Source organism: Ischnura elegans, chromosome 3, assembly GCF_921293095.1.
Source record: "Ischnura elegans chromosome 3, ioIscEleg1.1, whole genome shotgun sequence".
NCBI lineage: Eukaryota > Metazoa > Arthropoda > Insecta > Odonata > Coenagrionidae > Ischnura > Ischnura elegans.
The window spans coordinates 123,271,022-123,290,579 of NC_060248.1; the positions used below are offsets into that span (position 1 = coordinate 123,271,022).

Sequence of the window (19,558 nt, forward strand, 5' to 3'; positions counted from 1 at the left end):
TATCCTTTCTTTTTTCATTGATTCATTAAACTGTCCTCTAATTTAATATTCCCAACTTTCAAACCAATATTGAAGAATGTATCTAAGGGCAAGATGAACTTCTTGTAGGTTAGTTGGTCTTCATATGAAATGCTTTTGTTCTACGCATTAATTGTGAACTACATACAACCAATTAATCAGTAGCTACCTAGTTTTTTTTTAAATAGCATTGGGATACCTCTCTCTGTTCACACGTGTTGTAGAAGCTGAACAGATTCCTGTCTGTAATGGCCATAAATCCTGTTTGTCACAACACCAATATGCCACACTGTAGAGAGTGCTTTGTTTGTGGCTAGATAGTATAATCAATGGAATTCACTACAAATCTCTCTTGAATGAAACCACACAGCCACGCACATGAAAAAGCAACTTCCCCAGAAATAATAGATTTAACTAGAGAGCCACTGCATAAGAGAAATTTTTATATATATTTTTTAATTTCTAACGGACAATCTGCAGAAGTTTTGTTTGTTAGATTTTATGTCAGACTTATACTTGCGAAATACTGGACTCATGGAAAAGAGCCTTGAGGATTGTTGATGCAGTATGGAAAGACTAGAACATGCAAAAAAAGTGGCATCTTAATCACTCTCAAACCAGTTAAGCACCTTCCAATGCAATAAATTATGGGTGTAGCCAAAAAAATCATGTTTAATCCAGCATCCCCTTCTCTAGGTCTGCTTGAAGAGGAGAAGGGTTAAGGTAGACAGTTCTACGGGGTGATTTTAGGCTTGGAAACCATTGATGAAGAATATTGCATATAATAAATTGTCAGCTGTGAAAGAGGATAAGAAGGAGAATGAATTAAGAGAGGCATGCGGGTTTAATCCTGCATGATGTATCGGAATTGCCCCGATGTTTCATGACCGACTGCTGGCCACTTCTTCAAGGGAATGGTGCTGGAGTTTGGTTCTGCTGCCTATTTCACATGGGCGGAGGGGGTGAGGACTGGAGGGGGAAGATGAAGAAATTTTGTGGATGACTGGGTTCCATGTATAACTAATTTTAAAAATTACTAAAAAATTATTATAATAGAGATACCGGATTGAGAAATATTATGCTCATGCATATGTTAGGAATTTATTGATAACTTGTCGCATTTTTTCAAATTTCATGCCAATGTTCATGCGCTAAATGAAGTGTTATTTTTCTAAACTTATGAGGGCTCATATGTTTGGCATGGGAGATCTTCATCCTCCTTCTTCCATGTGAAAAGAGGAGGAAGATTTCACCTCCTTCTTCCATGTGTAGGGTTTCTATTTGGCGGCATTCAAACAAGTCATTCGTCCATTTCGATTACAGCGCTTAGTGGAGGAAATATGAACCAATATTTTTTCAAGAATTTAATGCCACGCCCGCTCGGCCGTCCCGCTATGATCTCTACCCAGAAAAAGTTGCCTAGCGTTACTCTCCCTGATGTTCTACAATTTTTACTGTTTTCATCATTTTCTCTTTATCTGTTTGTAGTAGATGTAGTTTACCTCCCGGAAATTTGTGAAGCATGGTAATACAATCCCTGGGAAACATCTAGGCACTCATGGACTTCATTCGCTCGTTTTTCGGGGCAGAATCTGTGAATTTGGTCTGATGGCTTTGCGGCCTCCTGTCTGTGATACAATCAATTTGAGCTTGGAAATTATAATTATGAGATTTTCGGGCATTCATTGATCGTAATTAAGAATGTGTGTTAAAATCCCGTATCATCTACTATCACACTAATTCGCCATTTCATTTTTTTCATCATTTGATAGATTACTGTGGCAACTACAATCATCTTTAGCTAGTTATAACATTTTCCTGCGGTCATCTTATCTTCCCGAAAACTTCCTTCAAGGTGACCGTAATGTGAATAGATGTCTGTCAGTATTCATGTAGTTGGCGTTGGGAAAAGTGAAAATATTTTGCAGCAAATCGTCTACAAGATCAATTATTCGTGAAATAAATTAGTACATTTCAACTCGAAGAAAAGAGAGGCAGTATTGCTGTGTTGGCATAGTTTTATTTTTGCCGATGCCTCCTGGTGTAGTAGTTACGATCAGTGATAACCCGTTATTTTAGATATCTGATCGTGTTTGTAACCTGCTGATAAGATAATAAGGCAATAAATAAAGGGCGACAAGGTAGGAGGAAAGTGTGTCATTGAGTCGAAAAGGTTCCGGCAGTAGCCCAATTCATCGACGGTGATTTAAATTTTATTTTATTGTTCACCGGGAAGATGTCACCGCCTAAACCCACGGGCCAGCTCCTTAAAAAGCTGCGTTCGTTGATGAAGAATATAAAATATGTCACCGAACCATTGCAAGCCTACATAATTCCATCTGGCGATGCTCATCAGGTACGTGTTACTCGCAGATTTTTATGTAGTTCATTGCATTATATGTGTATGTTGATATTCCAGTGTTTTTGCTTGGAAAAGAGAGTACAGCTTTCGTGTTTTCGTGAAATATTTATTTAGATTTATGACCGGGGTAGTAATTAATATTTATTCGTGTTCTGGCATTACCTCGATTGATAATTCAATGTTAATGAATACTACGCTTTTTTGGAAACAGAGTGAGTACTTGGCCGACTGTGACAAGCGGAGAGCTTTTATTTCTGGATTCACGGGATCTGCCGGAACGGCTGTGGTGACAGAGCAGCATGCATGTCTTTGGACAGATGGCCGGTACTTTTTGCAAGCATCGAAGGAAATGGACGATAACTGGACTCTAATTAAAGAAGGTTAGGATGATTAGTACTACCTCTTAATTTCATTGTTAATTATCCTGTTATTTATGAAGCTCTTATAAATATGTGAGTATGGGGCTAGCAGCTAAGAAATTGTTCCTATTCCAATGTAGGAGTACCTGGGACCTTGACTCAAGGTGCATGGCTCGCTAAAATGCTGCCTGTGGGCTCACGAGTGGGTGCGGATCCCAGCTTGGTGTCCTATGCAACTTGGAAGCCATTGCAAACACACTTGGAGGCGGCTGGTCATTCCCTGATCCCTATTGCGGGTGCAAATCTTGTGGATTTAGTTTGGGACCAAGAAAAGCCTTTACCCCCAACAGGGATTGTGCAACCTCTTGCTCTTGCTTACACAGGTATCTGCCGTCATTGTTCATTTTTATCTCTGTAATTGTGACCTGATAATTTGCTAGAATCGATGTGTGTTAATTGGAATTATACTCTTGTCCCAGCATGTAGGAGCACTTTAGAGTTATAGGACTTCTATTTAGTCACCGTCTGTAGTCACCGACTGGGGATAGGTTTGTAAAAATCTGTTGAAAGAAAATTAATTCCCCAAGGCCGTACTCTTTGGTGGGCAGATGGGAGTGAGAAGTTATAATGCTAACACGGGGAGTAATGGACAAGGTAAGACACTAACAGATAATACAAACGCGAACTCACTCACGTACCTTGCGGATTTGCTCTAAGGAACAAATGACCGGGTAGGACACACGCACTCACTCACTCATGTTTGTGGAGCTCACGCTCACGGCAGTGACCCACTCACACAACAGGAAAAGACAAATGATAAAATAAATAAAACACGCTCTCACCCACGCACCTCGCGGGCTTGCTCCAAGGAACGAATGGCCGCGTAGGACACACGCACTCACTCACTCAGGTTTGTGGAGCTCACGCTCAGGACAGTGACCTTGTCCTTTACTCCCCGTGTTAGCATTATAACTTCTCACTCCCATCTGCCCACCAAAGAGTACGGCCCTGGGGAATTAATTTTCTTTCAACTGTTTAACGGCTGTAGTTCGTTTAATCACTTGTATTGTAAAAATCTGATTGTTAGAAGGCATAAGTAGGCTACTATAAGGTATGCCAGACCTCTTCTCTATAGTTCAATTGAAGGAGAAAATATCTTGATGAAAGGAGGCTTTCTTCGGTAACCTCCTTTGTGTGTGTGTGTGTGGCCTCGTGTGCTTGATATACATCTAATCGCTGTGTCTCTGAGATCTGAATGTCTTGCTTGAAGAAGCAGCTGGCCATTGCATCTTGTTTTTTGTGCTGTTCGTCAAAGTTCCATTCGAATGGTTCATCCTTTTTTAGGATGAACAGGATTGGATTCTGATTTTTGGATTTGGTGGAAACCACTATCTTCTCATCTGCTTGATTTAGAGTGACTCTTGATGATCACAATTCAGAAGCCATTCACTCTACATGCTAAATTTTTTTGTCCACTACGTCAAAATGGACGAAACAAAATTATTATGCTGAGCAAAAGCAGTTCATAAAATGAGTAACTTTGTTTCAAGTCGTATCCTTGGTGTAAATGTACACCAATAATGAAATTCACCATGAAAAAATCGTTTAGCTAAGCCTTAATATGCATCTTGCAATTTGTGCATGAAGGCACCCCCTAATTATAGGAATCATCAATTTTCATGGTTCCACCATCAATTTCCGTGAGTCCGCAACTCAAAACTTATGCTTGCTGCATGTTTTCTTGATAAATAGATTTGATTTCATAGATGACATCCATTGATATTGAAAAGCAATTGGATTTTCAAATTCTCCATTCCTTCTGTTTTTTCTTTTATTGCTTCCAAGTTAACATTTTTCATTGACTAACGATGTTGTAAGTTGTTCTATTTTTGTTTGCTGTGCTTCATCTTTAGGTACCTCTTATCTCGGGGATGAAATTCCAACTATACATCCATGTACTCTTTCCATTACTGAATCCTCAAAGAATCTGTAAAGAGAGTGGGGAATGTTTTATTTTGGAGGGTAGAATTCAGTATTAATGTATTTGTCTTGTGTTTTCACTTCTACTTACCTTAAAATTTTCATGTCCATTACCTAATGACCTCACTTGGCCCTTAATTTGATATTTAATTTTTTTTTCTTGTTACAGGGAAATCCAGTCATGACAAGGTGGAAGATGTGCTTAGCCAGATGCGTGAAAAAGGTGCTTCCATGCTGATCGTGACAGCGCTGGATGAAATTGCATGTGCGTCTTGCTTTTTTATTTATTGGTTACATTTGTTTTTGGATGTGTTTCATCCCTAAGGCCAGTATATTAAAAAAATTAATGAAAAATTAAATGAAGCACTTAACAAAAAATCATCATTAATGTGTACTGGATGCCATCTATCATTCTTAAGAAATAACTGCAAACCGCTGCACAAACTACAGTAAAACTTCGATTTTACGCACTTCGATTTTACATCAAGTCTCGTTTTTACGCAGCGGCACTCTAGTCCGGCCGGAAAGCAAAGGTATTGCAATGGTGAAACTTCGATTTTACATCTTTTCTTGATTTTACGCAGTTTTTCGATTTTGCGCAGCATAACCCCAGCCCCTAAGAGGTCGCTAATCTTGATTTTACGCAGTTGTCTTTCGGCTTGTTTTGAAAATCCGACTAGAGCAATATGCAGTTAGGTTATTATTTCGTCGCAATGAGTTGCAAAAATGAATACAGGAACTGTTGAAATGACATCGCGCTGTTGAGCGTGAAACTAAATACATTGCAAATCTAATTATTGCTTCCCCGTGAGCCCTCTCAGTAATATTTCAGGCTCCATTACGAACGCGAATGTCGCTCTTAGTTCAAATTCGCCGTAGAAGGATATCGAAACCTATGGAGTAAACGAAGGTATGCGTAACTACTTTTGATTAAGACACGATCGCTGGAGATATTAACATTATCACCTTTCGTTTATTATTCGACTTATTGATCGACCCTGTTTATATCCACAATTATGAGCTACGGAATATCTATCCCCAATGCAAGGCTTTCTAGAATTTTGCCAATGCCATGATTTCCGTCGCCCCAGCGAAATATAACCGCGAAATGAGTCGTTAAAAATACTCCTGTGCCAAAATTTTGGCTACCAAGGTGATCCAAAAAAGATAGTCGTACTTCTAGTATGGACGTAAGTCGATGGTGATTCAACACGATGGTAAAAGCAGCCTGATTTGTCTCATTCCCAGGCTAACCCCACATCTGCGGTACAAATGGAGGCGAGGGAAAATTGCTTGCGCTGCACGCTTATCAGAACCGACTCAACTTTTATCTCATTGTCAGACGGTTTAAGTTAAACATGGTTGGAACTTGAATAGCTATTAGCTTAACTCCGCTAGGTGGCAAGCGTTTTAAATGAGCGGGAGTTAATGCCCTCGGAGAATAACTCGCGTCGTCAATCGTCATGTAATCATTGAAGTCAAATTCAAGACGTGAGTGATAAGGCAGTCCCTTTAAACTCAGGAATGGCTTAGTACCATTAAATCGAAATACAAAAAGTGCCCGGTGTTGTTATCAGATATGGGGAAGCAAAATATTACGTGAAGCTGAGTCACACGGCTTGTGAGTCGAAGGTCCCGGCGCTGAATTCGCGGAAGAATGCTGACAGAGAAGCTATTCCCGGAAGAGTCAATCTACTAATGCTAAAATTTCATGGGGAAATTCTTTCTTAATGCATATAAATTATAAAGAAGGAAAATTTTTTCAGGACTATTAGTCATTTTTTATTCATCACAGGCGGCATGACGGCAGTTGCGTGGTCATTTAAATAGCTCACTTAAAAAAAAGTGATCTAAGCACCGGATAAATCTGAATTTCCGAATATCCCGGGTCCTGTGTGCTCCGTATTATCTATGGTATGCTATTTGGAGGTAACCAACAACTGGGGTCATTAGCGCCATGAAATAAGGGCTGGGGGGATAGGTACCCTATGTTGGCATTAGCCAGGTTGTAATGATAAGCTCAAAAGGGACCAGGACTTAACTTCCCATCGGATGGACAGAGTGGTGCACTGGAAGTGCCCTCCACATTAGACTCAAGTAGGGATAGGGCCATCTCTGATAAGTTTCTGCTACTGCCAGGACTTGAACCCAGGCCCACAGGGTGTAAAGCCTTTGTGATGTATTAGCAAAATTTTGCACCCTGTTAATGGGGTTAATTTGGTTGACTATCCTCAGGTATCCCATTTCTTCAATCTCCAATCTTTGTTTGTCTGCTGGTGGTTAAACGGATATCCTGAAAACATCTTCTAATGAGAATATTTTCGAAAATTAACTTCTCTGCGACCATTTAGTATCACCATTCCGAAATTTCTCCTGGGTAACAGAAGTAATCTTAGTGCCAGAAATGCTGGCATTTCAACCATTTTGTTCAACCATGGGAAACACTGTTCAGGAATGCAAAGTTGTTTCTCTTAAGGTAACACGTCATCTGTGGTGTTGCTTTTGAGTAAATAAGATTATTAGGCTTCATTTTCCGAGCAATAATTATAGTGTTATCCTGAAAACTATACTCCTCCTCAATATCAACTCTTGATTTTACACACTTAGGTTTTACACAGTGCCCATATTTCGGTCCCTCCAACTGCGTAAAATCAAAGTTTTACTGTATATTGAAATTGAGTTGACTGGTTTCTTAAGCTATGTCCAAACAGGGCTACGATCACCATAATCTATTCACTCAATGTTTGTGGGTGAGCTTTCATGAGAGCCCGGACACTCTCAGAGGGCTTCGCTGATGTGGGAGGGTTTGTACCGAGAGAGAAAGCAGGAGATAACTAAACGTTGCCAAATGTACATAGTCACCCAAGTTCGTCACTGAAAACGTGCGAGTCATGGGTGGCCACAGGTATTTTGGGCCCGGTTCCGAGACAATGTACCTACTCATTTGGAAGGTATTGAGGATAATCCTTTCACAGAAGCCCAGGACATTGTCAGCAACCATGATGAATGAGGCACCGTTGGTTAAAGGCATACAAAGAGTACGCGTGAGGTTTTGCATTACTACTCTATGAGCAGATTCGCAGTGTTGACACAACAGAGGTCTGAGAGTGACTTAATTCGTGAAGCGCTAAGCCACGCCTGCTGCCCTATCTTTTAGATATCATTGACTCAATTTGATCTATTGCAGATTTAAAATGTCAAATATTTATGCTGGATGCTATTTCTTATTGCAAGTGCTAAACATGATGATTGAGTAAAATTCACAAAAAGGCTTCATGATTGCAGCTATCCATTCATTAGATTTTGTATGCTTATTATTATATGTACATACAGACTTAGTGCTAGTCAGAAATTAAAATGATTAATATACCTAGATTAATCTGGTTTGCATCATGGTTTTGATGTACCAAATTTTATGTAGGAAATGCATTTAACACTTGCATGTGACCTTTTCATTGATGGAAAACAGTTTCGTCACTGTCACTGATCTCCAGATTTGTGTAAATTTAAAATTTGCTATAAAATTTTGTCTGTTTTTCACCACAGGGACAGCTTTTATTCAGTCTGTGAAGGTATGCAAAATAAAATTCGAAATGGTTGTCGCTTGCTGACTGAGGCTGAGATATTGTTTCTGTATTATATTGTAGTTCTTCTTTTCTGTGTACTGCCATGTCGGTTTCTGTGGCAATCTTCTACCTGAAGCCACTGGAGGCAGTGCCAGTGAAACTGTTGTCATCGCCACAGCAACAGATGTGGTGGTAACCGGAAATGAAGAACTTCATCGCACATTGCGGGGATCTCTGTTCTCACAATATTTATTGTTGTCATTTATAATGAATGTGCGAACTACTGGATTTGAATATCTGCTTTTGGCTTTTCATTTTTAGTTTAATCCATTTTACGTAGAAGTAACTTGACCTGTTTCTTCATTTTTAGGGGTACTGAATCTTCGTGGGTCAGACATCCCATACAATCCAGTGTTTTTTTCATATCTAGTCATAACAGGCAACTCTCAAGTTAGTTTATTCATAGATGAAGGCAAGATTACGCATGCAGTCCGAAGTCATTTTGGAGAGGAAGGATTACAAGTTAGCATACATCCGTATGAGAAGATTCATTCATTTTTGAATGAGCATGTGAGTACTAAATTTTGGATTCACATATTGTTTTTGACATATTATTATTTACATTCAGGAGAAATGATGTTCTGTGGCTTCAAAAAGCCTCAGTTATCTAGAATGAAGCTGTAGTTGTATGGTCAGTGTTCGAAATTAACTCATTTTAAATCCCACTGTGTCTAGTATGTATGTATTCCAAATATCACATTTCTTTGCTTTTTTTTAACAGATTCCTGAGCAGGAAGGCAGAGTATGGATCAGTAACAACTCAAGCTATGGTTTGACTGCTCTGATTCCAGAAAAGCAAAGAATTACGGAAATTACCCCAATTTGTTTGATGAAGGCTGTCAAGAATCCGGTGGAAATCCAAGGTTAGGGATTTTTGCAAATTTCATCATTTATTGGTGATTACTGACAGGAAATCATATGTACATTATAGCAATGAAGTCAATTAAGGTTCTGATGATCGCTTTCCGGTTAATTCCACGTCAACTCATTTTTGGTGGACAACAGAACCGTGCGCATGGCACAGTGGCACGTTCCAGCTCCCATCTTTGGGTCCAAATGATCTGCAGAGCTGCAATTCTTTATGTATAAGGCTAGTCAGGTGCATGCTGATTTGCTCGGTTTGAATTCCATTGTTGCAAATTTATTGCATTGTTCCAATTCCTTTGTTCACCAAAATACGTATTTATATATATATTAGAGATGTGCGAATAGTATCCGCGAATACTCGAATACCTCGAATACTAGAAAGTATTCGATATTCGAGATTTCGAATAGTTATGCGAAAAGTACCGCCTCGAATACCTCGAATACTTTGAATTTCGCGTCATACACTGTCGCACGCACGTTGTTGGTAGTGACTCGGAAAAATGTAGAGAACTGTAGTCATTTAGTGCTCGCAGCGCCGTTTTACGCAAGTTGACGAATTGCATCAAATTCGTGGATTTTAGCGGTGAAAAGTGTTCGACGAGGGGAACCGAAAATAGTCGGGTGAAAAAATCCGAAAATCCCCGATTCCCCCCACCAGGAGAAACTCAGTGCCGTGGGATAGCAACCTTAGGGCATTTCCCACGATCCTCTATCCCCCTCCATTCAGCACTCGCCTCAACCACTCTAACGCTTTCCTCTTCTCCGAAATCAAACAAAAGGTCCCAGCTCGCGCAGGGATCGCATTACGAAGACCCCTGCTTCGAAACAAATATCGAGTTACGAGAACAATAAAAACGTGTTTCACGCCCTCCCCCCTTTTCTCACCCACTGACCTTTTTCTGGCTACCTGCTTCGAAGTTCCCCATTTCTGGAGGTCAACTGCTGTGTGAGTACCGTGGGATACTTACATTAGCGCATTTCCCAAGGTCCGGTATCCCTCTCCATTCAGCACTAGCCCCCCCTCTGAGGCTTTCCTCTTCTTCAAAGTAAAAAAAAGGTCACAGCTCGCGCAGGGATCATATTACGAAGACCTTAGCTTCGAAAAAATACGCGAGAACAATAGAAACGTGTTTCGGGCCCTCCCTTTCCTCCCCCACTGACCTTTTTTTTCCTACCAGCTTCGAAGTTCCCCATTTCTGTGGAGGTCAACCGCTGCATGAGTCATCTATTAGCACAAAGGGTGTCTAAGAATGACTTTCGTCAATTGATGTTACACCTTTATTGAATTGAAATATTAGTAATGTGCGCGTAATTTCAAAAAGAATAAGACCAAACACGACGTATTTCTGAGTTTATTTAAGCATTTTACGCAAAGAAATAAATGTCAAAACACGACGGAGACTTAGCATTCTGGCGAAACTCGATATGAGCAGCAGAGCTTCTCGGAAGTTGATGCGGTATTTTTTTCCGAAAACATATATCAAGTTACAATTTATGAGTGGTGCTATAAATCTTTATTGTTACAGTCACAGACAAAAGGATATTTTCTCAGAATATTTGGTTTCTCCCTGATAGCAATTCCAATTCATCTTCTTATCTCGTGAGAACTCCCAAAGATGGACTGAAAATAATTGAAGAAAATCCGGTGGAAAAGAGCTTGTATTTTGCAAAATGCCTCAGATTGTCAGCTAGCACTTGGCAGCAGGAGTGGGGGTAAAGCGATGTTAGTTGAATTAATTATATGCCCAATTGTTTCCATAAAATTAAATTATTCATTAATCAGCTAAATTCCTGTTCGAATCATTTTAAGGAAATCAAAATTACTCCCCAAAATCTTGTGTTGCCTGCTGCATAGGCAACCGAGTCAAACATTCCAGCATTCATCATTTAGTATTCGAGGTATTCGAAATTCGAGGTATTCGAATATTCGAGCTATGATTTAATATTCGAATTCGATATTCGAATTCGAGAAATCTGCTATTCGACCCATCTCTAATATATATATATAAGATTTCATGGAAGTCATTAAGACTCTGACAGAAGAAGGCCTTCCGAAAGATATTCCAAAAATGGAGATATTTTCGTAATTGCTATTTCTCATGGGTTGGGAGAATATGAGCAAACGGAAAGGGCATCCGTGGGTTCTCCTTTATCACCTATTGTTGCAGATCTTTACATGGAAGAATTGGAACCAAAAGCCGTGGATTCTTTTCCTATGAAGCCGAAACTCTTTGTCTCTTTGTGTAATATGTCGACGACACCTTTGTCATATGGCCTCATGGGACTGATGAACTGAAAAGATTCCTTGAACATCTTGATAACCAAAATAGTTCTATTCAGCTCACAATGGAAATGGAAGAAAATAACCAACTTCTCTTCTTGGACGTTCTCGTCAGGAAGAAATCTGAAAGCTATTTAGGACATTCAGTTTATTGTAAGAAAACGCATACTGATCGCTTTTTGAATGCCAAATCACACCATCATCCTAGGCAAAAGGCTTCAGCCATCAAAACCCGATATCATAGGGCACATGCCATCTCGGATGCCGATTCGCTCACTAGAGAAAAACAACACCTCCTTACCACACTCCAAGGGAATGGCTACGATCGGGAACTGATTTGGACAGTCGTCCATATGGAAGAAGAGAAACGAGGTGTGGCCTTAGAGACTGCAAGGGAAGACCAGCAAAAGGCAGAGGCACATGCTCTCTTGCCATATGTCGCAGGAACTTCAGAGAGAATTGCAAGAGTTCTCACCAAACGCGACATTTTGACAAGATTCAAAACCTTAAAGAAGACCTCTGACCTCCTCCAGAGTGAAAAATATTGTCACCCGTCTGATATTTATGAAGGAGAGTATGAAGTTTCATGTTCCTTTGCGGTCAATCATACATCGGGCAAACATCTAAATCCCTGAAATGCAGAATAAATGAATGTCGTAATGCAACCGAAAAGAAAAATTTTCACATTTCTGCTCTTGCATAATATGCATGTTTGGAACCTGGCCATATCATACTATTTCAAGAATCAAAAATCTTTGCCAGAGAAAATAAATATTTCCCTCGGCTGATAAAGGGGGGCGATAGAAATCATGAAAAGAACTTCAATGGGCTATCCTTAAGCTTCATCATTCAAACGGCTCTTCCAACAATGGAATTCAAACCAAGCAAAACAGCTTTTTATCTACAAATGTGTTTATATGTTTCTTATTATTTATGATACCTAATCATCATTAGTAATTTGTTGTCCAACATCTTATAATTGTGGATAAAAAATTAAAAGTATGTGTGATTTTGATGATAGTTTATCTTGTTAAGGTATTTTCAAAAATTAGGATGTACTTATAGTTTTTAATGTATTGCTTTCGCCTTTTAACATTTCCCTTGTATGAAAATTTTAGTAAGGGAAAATAAAATATTCCAATATTGGTGATCATTCAAGGATTGGTCATGGAAATTGGTATATTTTCAGTGAATAGTCTAGGAATTTAAAATTTGGATGTCACTAGCCACCCTATTTACCTAATAAATTGGAATGCTGAAGGATTCCCACTTTTTCCCACCTTACCAAAAAATATTACTTATGATTAGGCATGCCGTTGCAGAGTGAATCACATTCATGCTCATTCATTTACTCATGCTGGAGAAACTTTCGGGAGAATAAGCTTGAAAAGAGCATAGTCATGGTGCAAATGAAGATGAAGTACATAATTGTGAATACACATATTTCTGCCTCTAAGAGGTCCTCTTGAGCACACTGAAGGATAAAATCTTCATTACAATATAGAGTTGAAGTAATGAATAAGTGAAAAATTGTCAGCATAAATATGCTGTGTTAAGGAAAGAGTTATTTTTTGGGCTATTTTGTGTCTTTTGAGTAATGATAGTGGAGAAATCTTACTGAGGGGATGCTTATTACATTGATAAATAGTATCATAACCTTTATTAGTGATTTGTTCGTTGTATCAGTGGTCACTTGAAACTATTTTCTGCTGGAATGAAAAATATGCATACCATTACTATGAAGGTTTATATATATAACCTAACAAGTACATAAATATTAGTTTCAATAATTGTTTGCTTTGAATTTTAATTTTATTAAATAACTACATATGTGATCTGGTGTAAAGCAGAAATTTTAACAATTCATGCCATGCTCATACCTGCAATAATCTTGCCATGTTTAATCAGCATTTGGGTGTAAATTTTTATCTCTGTCTAGGTTTAACTAATGCTCACATTAGGGATGCGGCTGCTCTGTGTTGTTACTTTGCCTGGCTTGAGAAGGAGGTCCTCCGTGGCACTGTGACTGAAATCTCGGGTGCCAAGAAACTCGAGGAATTCAGGAAGTAAGGAACAAGCTCTGCCATTTTTGCTTTTCATGATTTTCCATTTCAAAATAGAAATTTTTGATTTGTTGCTGATTTGTATGTGTATGCTATTTTTGTCTTCAATAATTCAGATGACTTGCTTTTTTATCCAATTATGCTGGACTCACAATTAGGTATTCAATTTCTATCTTAATGTGATTGTAATTTTGGAGTTGAAGATGGTTTAATGTAGTCATTTTTATTTTGTTTGGTAGTTTCTTATATGTAAATATTTCCTGGTAGGTTACTTTGAGCACTAGACAATAATGCAATAGTTTCATAACAGGCTAGGAAATGTAATCTTATTATGGTTCTTCTAACCTAAAAAAGGTATATAGGTATCCAGTGGCCTGCCTCTAATAAATAGCTAAAACAAATACATACATATGTAGTTACATTTGAAGCCTAGGGAAAATTTAGGATTTAAATTCCCAACTCTTCAGAATCCCTTGAGAAAGCATCCAGCATCGGTCGGGAAATGTTGTGGCCTTCCAAGAATTGACGCGGTGACATAGCCCAAAAGTTTTTATTCAACGCGCCTTAGAAATATTTATACTTCATCCAAATGTAAGAGCAGCTAACTTTCAAAATTTGGTCAAAATCACTCAACAAATACTCTATTAAATGTCTTATTTAAACCAACACTACAAATGTGTTCAAATTCTTTAAAAGTCAGCTGTGTTTGGGGCCGATTTTATTCCCATGGGATGGAGGTGAATGGGTTAATAATGCGTTTTCAAGGTGTTACCATAAAACACCAAAATATTTAATGCATTAAGGTCAGGAAGTAATATCTTCGGGGCTGAAGCTCGACCTATAATTTATCAGTAGAGTTTGCAGAGTTTTCTAAAATTGAGTTATAGTGTTTATGTATTGCTGACAATTATTTGGATTTTCAATTCCATGAGACAATGGTGAAGGAGTTCTGTCGTTTTCTTGTGATTCCCTGTAATTTTTCCAATCAATTTCTCATCGGGACATGTACCGCATTTTTTATCTATTAATAAAATTACTAATGAATATACATACCTGCCTTTTGTGCTTGCTGCATGTATATACATATATTCTCATGAGGGGGATCCCATTAACTACATGAGGTGATTTTGGCGATTTGGGGACCATTCCTCCCCCGTTAGTGAGATATCGCAAAATTTGTATAAATACGTTGATCTATGCTTCATTGCATTGGATTTGTTTAAGAAAAACTATTTATTTAATTTTTTATCGAAGATTAGTTAAGACTAGTATTTAAGATTAATAAGATCATAGTCTAGAATCATAGTGAAAAAATTTAACAGTAAAATACTCAAATGAAAACTACTGAAATTAGTAAAAAAATATTCATTCTAATTCAGTCCATGGGGACTCATGTACGGTCTGAAGAGTGACTTCTCGAAACTACATGCCCGTGTGATTTTTAATTTAGCAGCGATGTAGGAATTGTTCGTAGACGGTGGAGCATTGCATGGAAGGCTGACAGTTTCTGCGAGTAATGATGCCTGGATTTGGCATGGATAACCTGGTCCGTGTAGCAGTCCTTCCTGAAAATGGACAAATTCAACTTCCCGGAATTTTTCGAAATACATAGTGGAACCTCGTTAAAGCGAGTACGGGCTATAGCGACACCCCCGCTATAACGAGAGATAGCCGATGCACCGTCAATTGACCCTATAATAAGCGTGTTAAAAAATTCGTTTTTACGAGACCCTTTCGGTGTTGGCCCTCGCCATAGCGAGGGTTTCACCGCCGGAAGACTTTCATGAAGATTCCTTAACCTCTGTAATTGCTAGCGAGCGATCTGTTAGAAATGAAGTGAATGGAGTGCTCAGTCTCAAATTTATGTGGTAAACTGTCGTTCGATAAACAAATGATGACAAAACAATGCTTAGCACGATTTTTATTCAGTGCGGCGCTTATAAATTGTTTGAATAGTCAGTCGTTATTTGAGTAAGGGAATTTAGTGATGCAAAAAAACATCGCCTTTCGTCTGGATTTATGCTTACGTTTATCGGATAGATGTTTATCTGTCGCCGCACCACTCCTGTTCCTGTATATCTGTTCGCAACAGGTATATTGGCTATTATTTGCTCCACCTCCGGTAAAGCGACAATTCGCTATAGCGAGTGTTTATTAGTGTACCGTGGGGTGTCGTTATATCGAGGTTGCACTGTAGTTAAGTTGAGGAAATGGATGCCTTGTTTCATTTCCTTTTCCATTGTAAATTTTATACACTTGTCCAAAGAGTTCAAAAGGCGTAAGAAAGTGTCTAGTTGTCTATCAGATCCTGATGATATGCACAAAATATCGTCTACAAATCGATACCAAGCACACATTTTTTAATGATGGGTTCGTTGATGAAAAAAGTTCTTTTTCTAGATTGTCCACATAAATGTCCGCAAGTATTGGGGATAAGGGTGAACCCATTCTGCCGAGTCAGCTCCTCTGAATTATTCTTCATATAAATGCAAAGCATATTCAAATCAATTCTTAGGCTGAAAATCAGAGTGACCATTTGTTCTTGCCTCATGGAAAATGCAAGCACCCAAAACCCAACATCGAAATAACGTTTTATTGATCTTAGTGTAGAGTACATTCTTAAGTTGTTGTGATGGTATGGATCCAGTTACATTGTGCGATAAGTTGATGTGAGGCTGTTGGTGGTTTTGATAACAGTCTTGCAAAAATGATTGATAGATTTAGAAAATGAAATACATTACACATATTGAATGGTATCTGAGAACTGATGCCAGGAAAAGAACCGGAATATTAGCCAGAAAATTGGCAAATATGATTATTTTTGTGCACCTTTCCTAGAAATTTGGTGAAGTGAAAAAAGTTTCTTGCTTCGGAAATGTTACTCTCGTTGGCTTGTCAATGACTGATAATCCTAAGTACATACTTATATGACTTGCTGTATAAATAGATGTAAATATTGATTTTAGTGATTTCCATTCATAATTATGTGTTTGTTTTCCTCTCTTCAGGGAACAAGAAGACTATGTCGGATTAAGCTTTGCTACAATTTCATCTGTCGGACCTAATGGTGCCATTATACACTACCAACCATCCCCTGAAACTGATCGAACGATAACTACCGAAGAGCTGTACCTTTGTGATTCTGGTGGGCAATACCTGTAAGTATCAACTTCATTTTATTTTTATTCAAAATGCGAGGTTTGTATATAATCCATATTTTTGTCCTGTGTGAGGTTTTGTGACGGTGCTTTTAAAATTTAATTGGAAAGTGAGAAAAATATTCTTGTAAATAAATGATAAATTTTACTTGCGTGTTTGTTTTTTTAATAGTGACGGCACCACAGATGTTACGCGCACCATTCACTTGGGAACGCCTACTCAGTATGAGAAGGAGTGCTTCACAAGAGTTTTCAAGGGGCAGTTTTCTCTGGGATCCTGCATTTTCCCTTCCAAAATCAAGGTGTGTGTGTGAAACTCAAAGTGAAAAACTTTAGTGCATATAGCAGGCTTGATGTTCATATTGTGTATTTTTCATTCAAAAATTCAATAATAAATTCATTCAAGTGTGCATACCAAGTATTCTCCCTCATTTAACTGTTTATGTAGTTGAATTTTCATCACTAAAAATGTACTGTCGTTGGATTACAGGGAAATTGCCTGGATACATTGGCTCGTAAGCCTCTGTGGGATGTAGGGCTGGACTATCTTCACGGCACTGGTCATGGGATTGGAGCATACCTGAATGTGCATGAGGGGCCGATTGGAGTCTCATGGCGGACACTTCCTGATGATCCTGGACTGCAGGAGGGAATGTTCATTTCAAATGGTGCGGGAATTGACTTTTCTGGGTAGAGTTTAATAATTTGAATGTTATACTTGAATTCAATTTCAGGATATGAATTAAGAAATGAATAAAAGCCTGAAACATTAAGATTTTAAAAAATACATTTTGTGTGATTGCAAATATCTTAACCTAAATGAGTTGGTGTGGTAAGTTTAGTGTTGGGCTTGTAGAGGGCACTTCTAACACATCACTCCATCCGTTGGGTGGGACATGAATCTGTGGCCTACTTGGTGCCCATTGTAAGGAACAGGCTGATGCTGATGTCAGGTTTCTCTGTAGCCTTCCTTCCCTTCCCTATGGCATTGATGACCTAAGCTGTTGGTTGCCTTCTCCAAATACCTTCCTACCATAACCTCTCATGTGATGTTGGGTTGGGCATGATGTGTGAATTATTACTATGTATTTCACTTTCACAGAGCCTGGTTACTATGAAGATGGAAAATTTGGCATAAGACTGGAGAATATTGTTCGAGTAGTACCTGCTTCAACCCCCCACAATTTCAAAGACCGAGGATTCCTCACCTTTGAGACCATCACACTGGTGCCAATTCAGACAAAGATGTTGGTGCCGGAAGTGCTGACTGAGAAGGAGGTGAGTTTTAATGAGACTGACTCCACTCGGATAGCCAAAGCGTAAATTTTTCACTCCTTTCAGTACAGCACTGAATATTTTTCTTCCCTATTGTTTTTAATTTGCCTCATTGTGTTGCAGGTGTCGTATTTGAATGACTATCATGCTCTCTGTCGAGAAAAAGTGGGTCCTTTGCTGAAAAAGCTTGGACATCAGGAGGCAAGGGAGTGGCTCTACAGAGAAACGGAGCCCATTGGTTAGGGCTAGGTGAAGGAATTGATAGTGTGCACTCAACTCTTGGACAATATTCTCTCACTTCAAGTGTGCAAGCTGTGTTGATGGCCTCTGTGGGTGCCATGCCACGACTTTTGAGAATATGTATCTTGAAGGTGGTGAATAATTTCATTTTAATTCCGTTTGCTTATTGTCCAATTCTTATGATGCTAATTTTGTTATATCATGAAATAACATTGTCCAGTTGATATTTTTCTTTTTCTTGACCTTACATTGAAAGTTCTTGTTAAATTATGTTTTTTTTTCAAACAAGACTTACGTGCTGCCGAATAAAATACTACTTTTAAACTTTTTAACCGGCAATTTTCTGTTGCTTCGCCATCCTTGCTGTTGATGTTTATCCATAGCAACTGACAGGAAGTTAAATCAAGGATGGTGATGGGAATAATTAAAGGATTTAAACAAATTTTTTCGATTTTATTTTTCTAGATAAATCCACATGTATGCCATAACAGATCTTGCTGCTTTGAAGATGTGAAAACATCATAAATCTTATGTTCTTGCTCTCTTTTCATCTGTGCTTGTTAATAATGCAAACGGTAGGCGAAAATTGCAAGTAGCCAGATATTTTTGTCTCAGAGCCATTTCATCTTAAGCTTTGATTTGTATACTTGGTCTGTTGTACTCTGTGGTCTAGATTTCCCTGTGAATATAGCAGTAAGTGACTTTGGCAATATAAGACTCTCTGTTAAGGCTGCTTTACATGGGGCATGGAATTGCGCAGGTTAGAGCTGCATTAATTTCTAAAATGGCGTGGAATTGCGCGAATGCATGGACAAAATTAGAACAGGGTCTATTTTGCCGTCTCGCATCCACGCATTCTCGCATGTGTTCTAGCACTTCACCGCTTTATACGATGCAATTTTCATTGCGTCTTCGCACGTACGTCAGATTGCACAATGCCGTGTACCGTGTAAAACAGCCTTTAGGAACTGGAAAGCATATATTTTCACCATTTGGCAGGACATAAGTGGCCCCAGAATTCACATGAATTGCGAGGAGAAAAAATTCCCCTTTACTGGTAATCGAACCACGGACATTTGGCTTTCTGGGCTGCTGCTGAGGCTACCACACTGTACTTTTTCCTGATTTCCCATGGCAATTGCACTGAGGCTCATGGTGCTGTTAGGCTCTTCTGGTCTATCCAAGATGGCAACTCAAAGGAGAAAGGACTACCATGAAGCCTCAAACCTGCATGAAAGCCATGCATGGTGGTAATGTTCACTCTGTAGGATTGGAATTTTACAAATACCCCTTGAATGTTTATGAAATCACTATTTATCATGCGAGGTC

At 38.8% G+C, this 19,558-nt stretch overlaps 1 protein-coding gene across 2 annotated transcripts; it reads left to right on the forward strand.

Annotated features, from left to right (window-relative positions):
- Positions 1 to 1,415: 1,415 nt before the first annotated feature.
- On the forward strand, positions 1,416 to 18,671 carry LOC124156493 (xaa-Pro aminopeptidase ApepP). Of its 2 annotated transcripts, none has more exons than XM_046531064.1 (13): positions 1,416 to 2,159; positions 2,255 to 2,374; positions 2,592 to 2,760; positions 2,880 to 3,122; positions 4,889 to 4,984; positions 8,656 to 8,855; positions 9,067 to 9,208; positions 13,433 to 13,559; positions 16,565 to 16,714; positions 16,887 to 17,016; positions 17,205 to 17,382; positions 17,817 to 17,992; positions 18,113 to 18,671. In XM_046531064.1, exons 2-13 carry the CDS (start codon positions 2,255 to 2,257, stop codon positions 18,230 to 18,232), a joined length of 1,851 nt encoding a protein of 616 aa, XP_046387020.1. In that variant the 5' UTR covers positions 1,416 to 2,159; the 3' UTR covers positions 18,233 to 18,671. The 2 variants fall into 2 exon arrangements, with proteins under 2 accessions (XP_046387020.1, XP_046387022.1); XM_046531066.1 differs by having other exon boundaries at positions 1,416 to 1,543; positions 1,791 to 2,374.
- The last annotated feature ends 887 nt before the right edge of the window (positions 18,672 to 19,558 follow it).

Bases quoted from the DNA above. Each gene is read 5' to 3' on its own strand.
- LOC124156493 (XM_046531064.1), top strand. From the start codon at position 2,255: ATGTCACCGCCTAAACCCACGGGCCAGCTCCTTAAAAAGCTGCGTTCG. The intron at 16,715-16,886 runs GTAAGTATCAAC...TTTTTTTAATAG, and splicing joins GATTCTGGTGGGCAATACCT to TGACGGCACCACAGATGTTA. The intron at 17,383-17,816 runs GTGCGGGAATTG...TCACTTTCACAG, and splicing joins GGGAATGTTCATTTCAAATG to AGCCTGGTTACTATGAAGAT.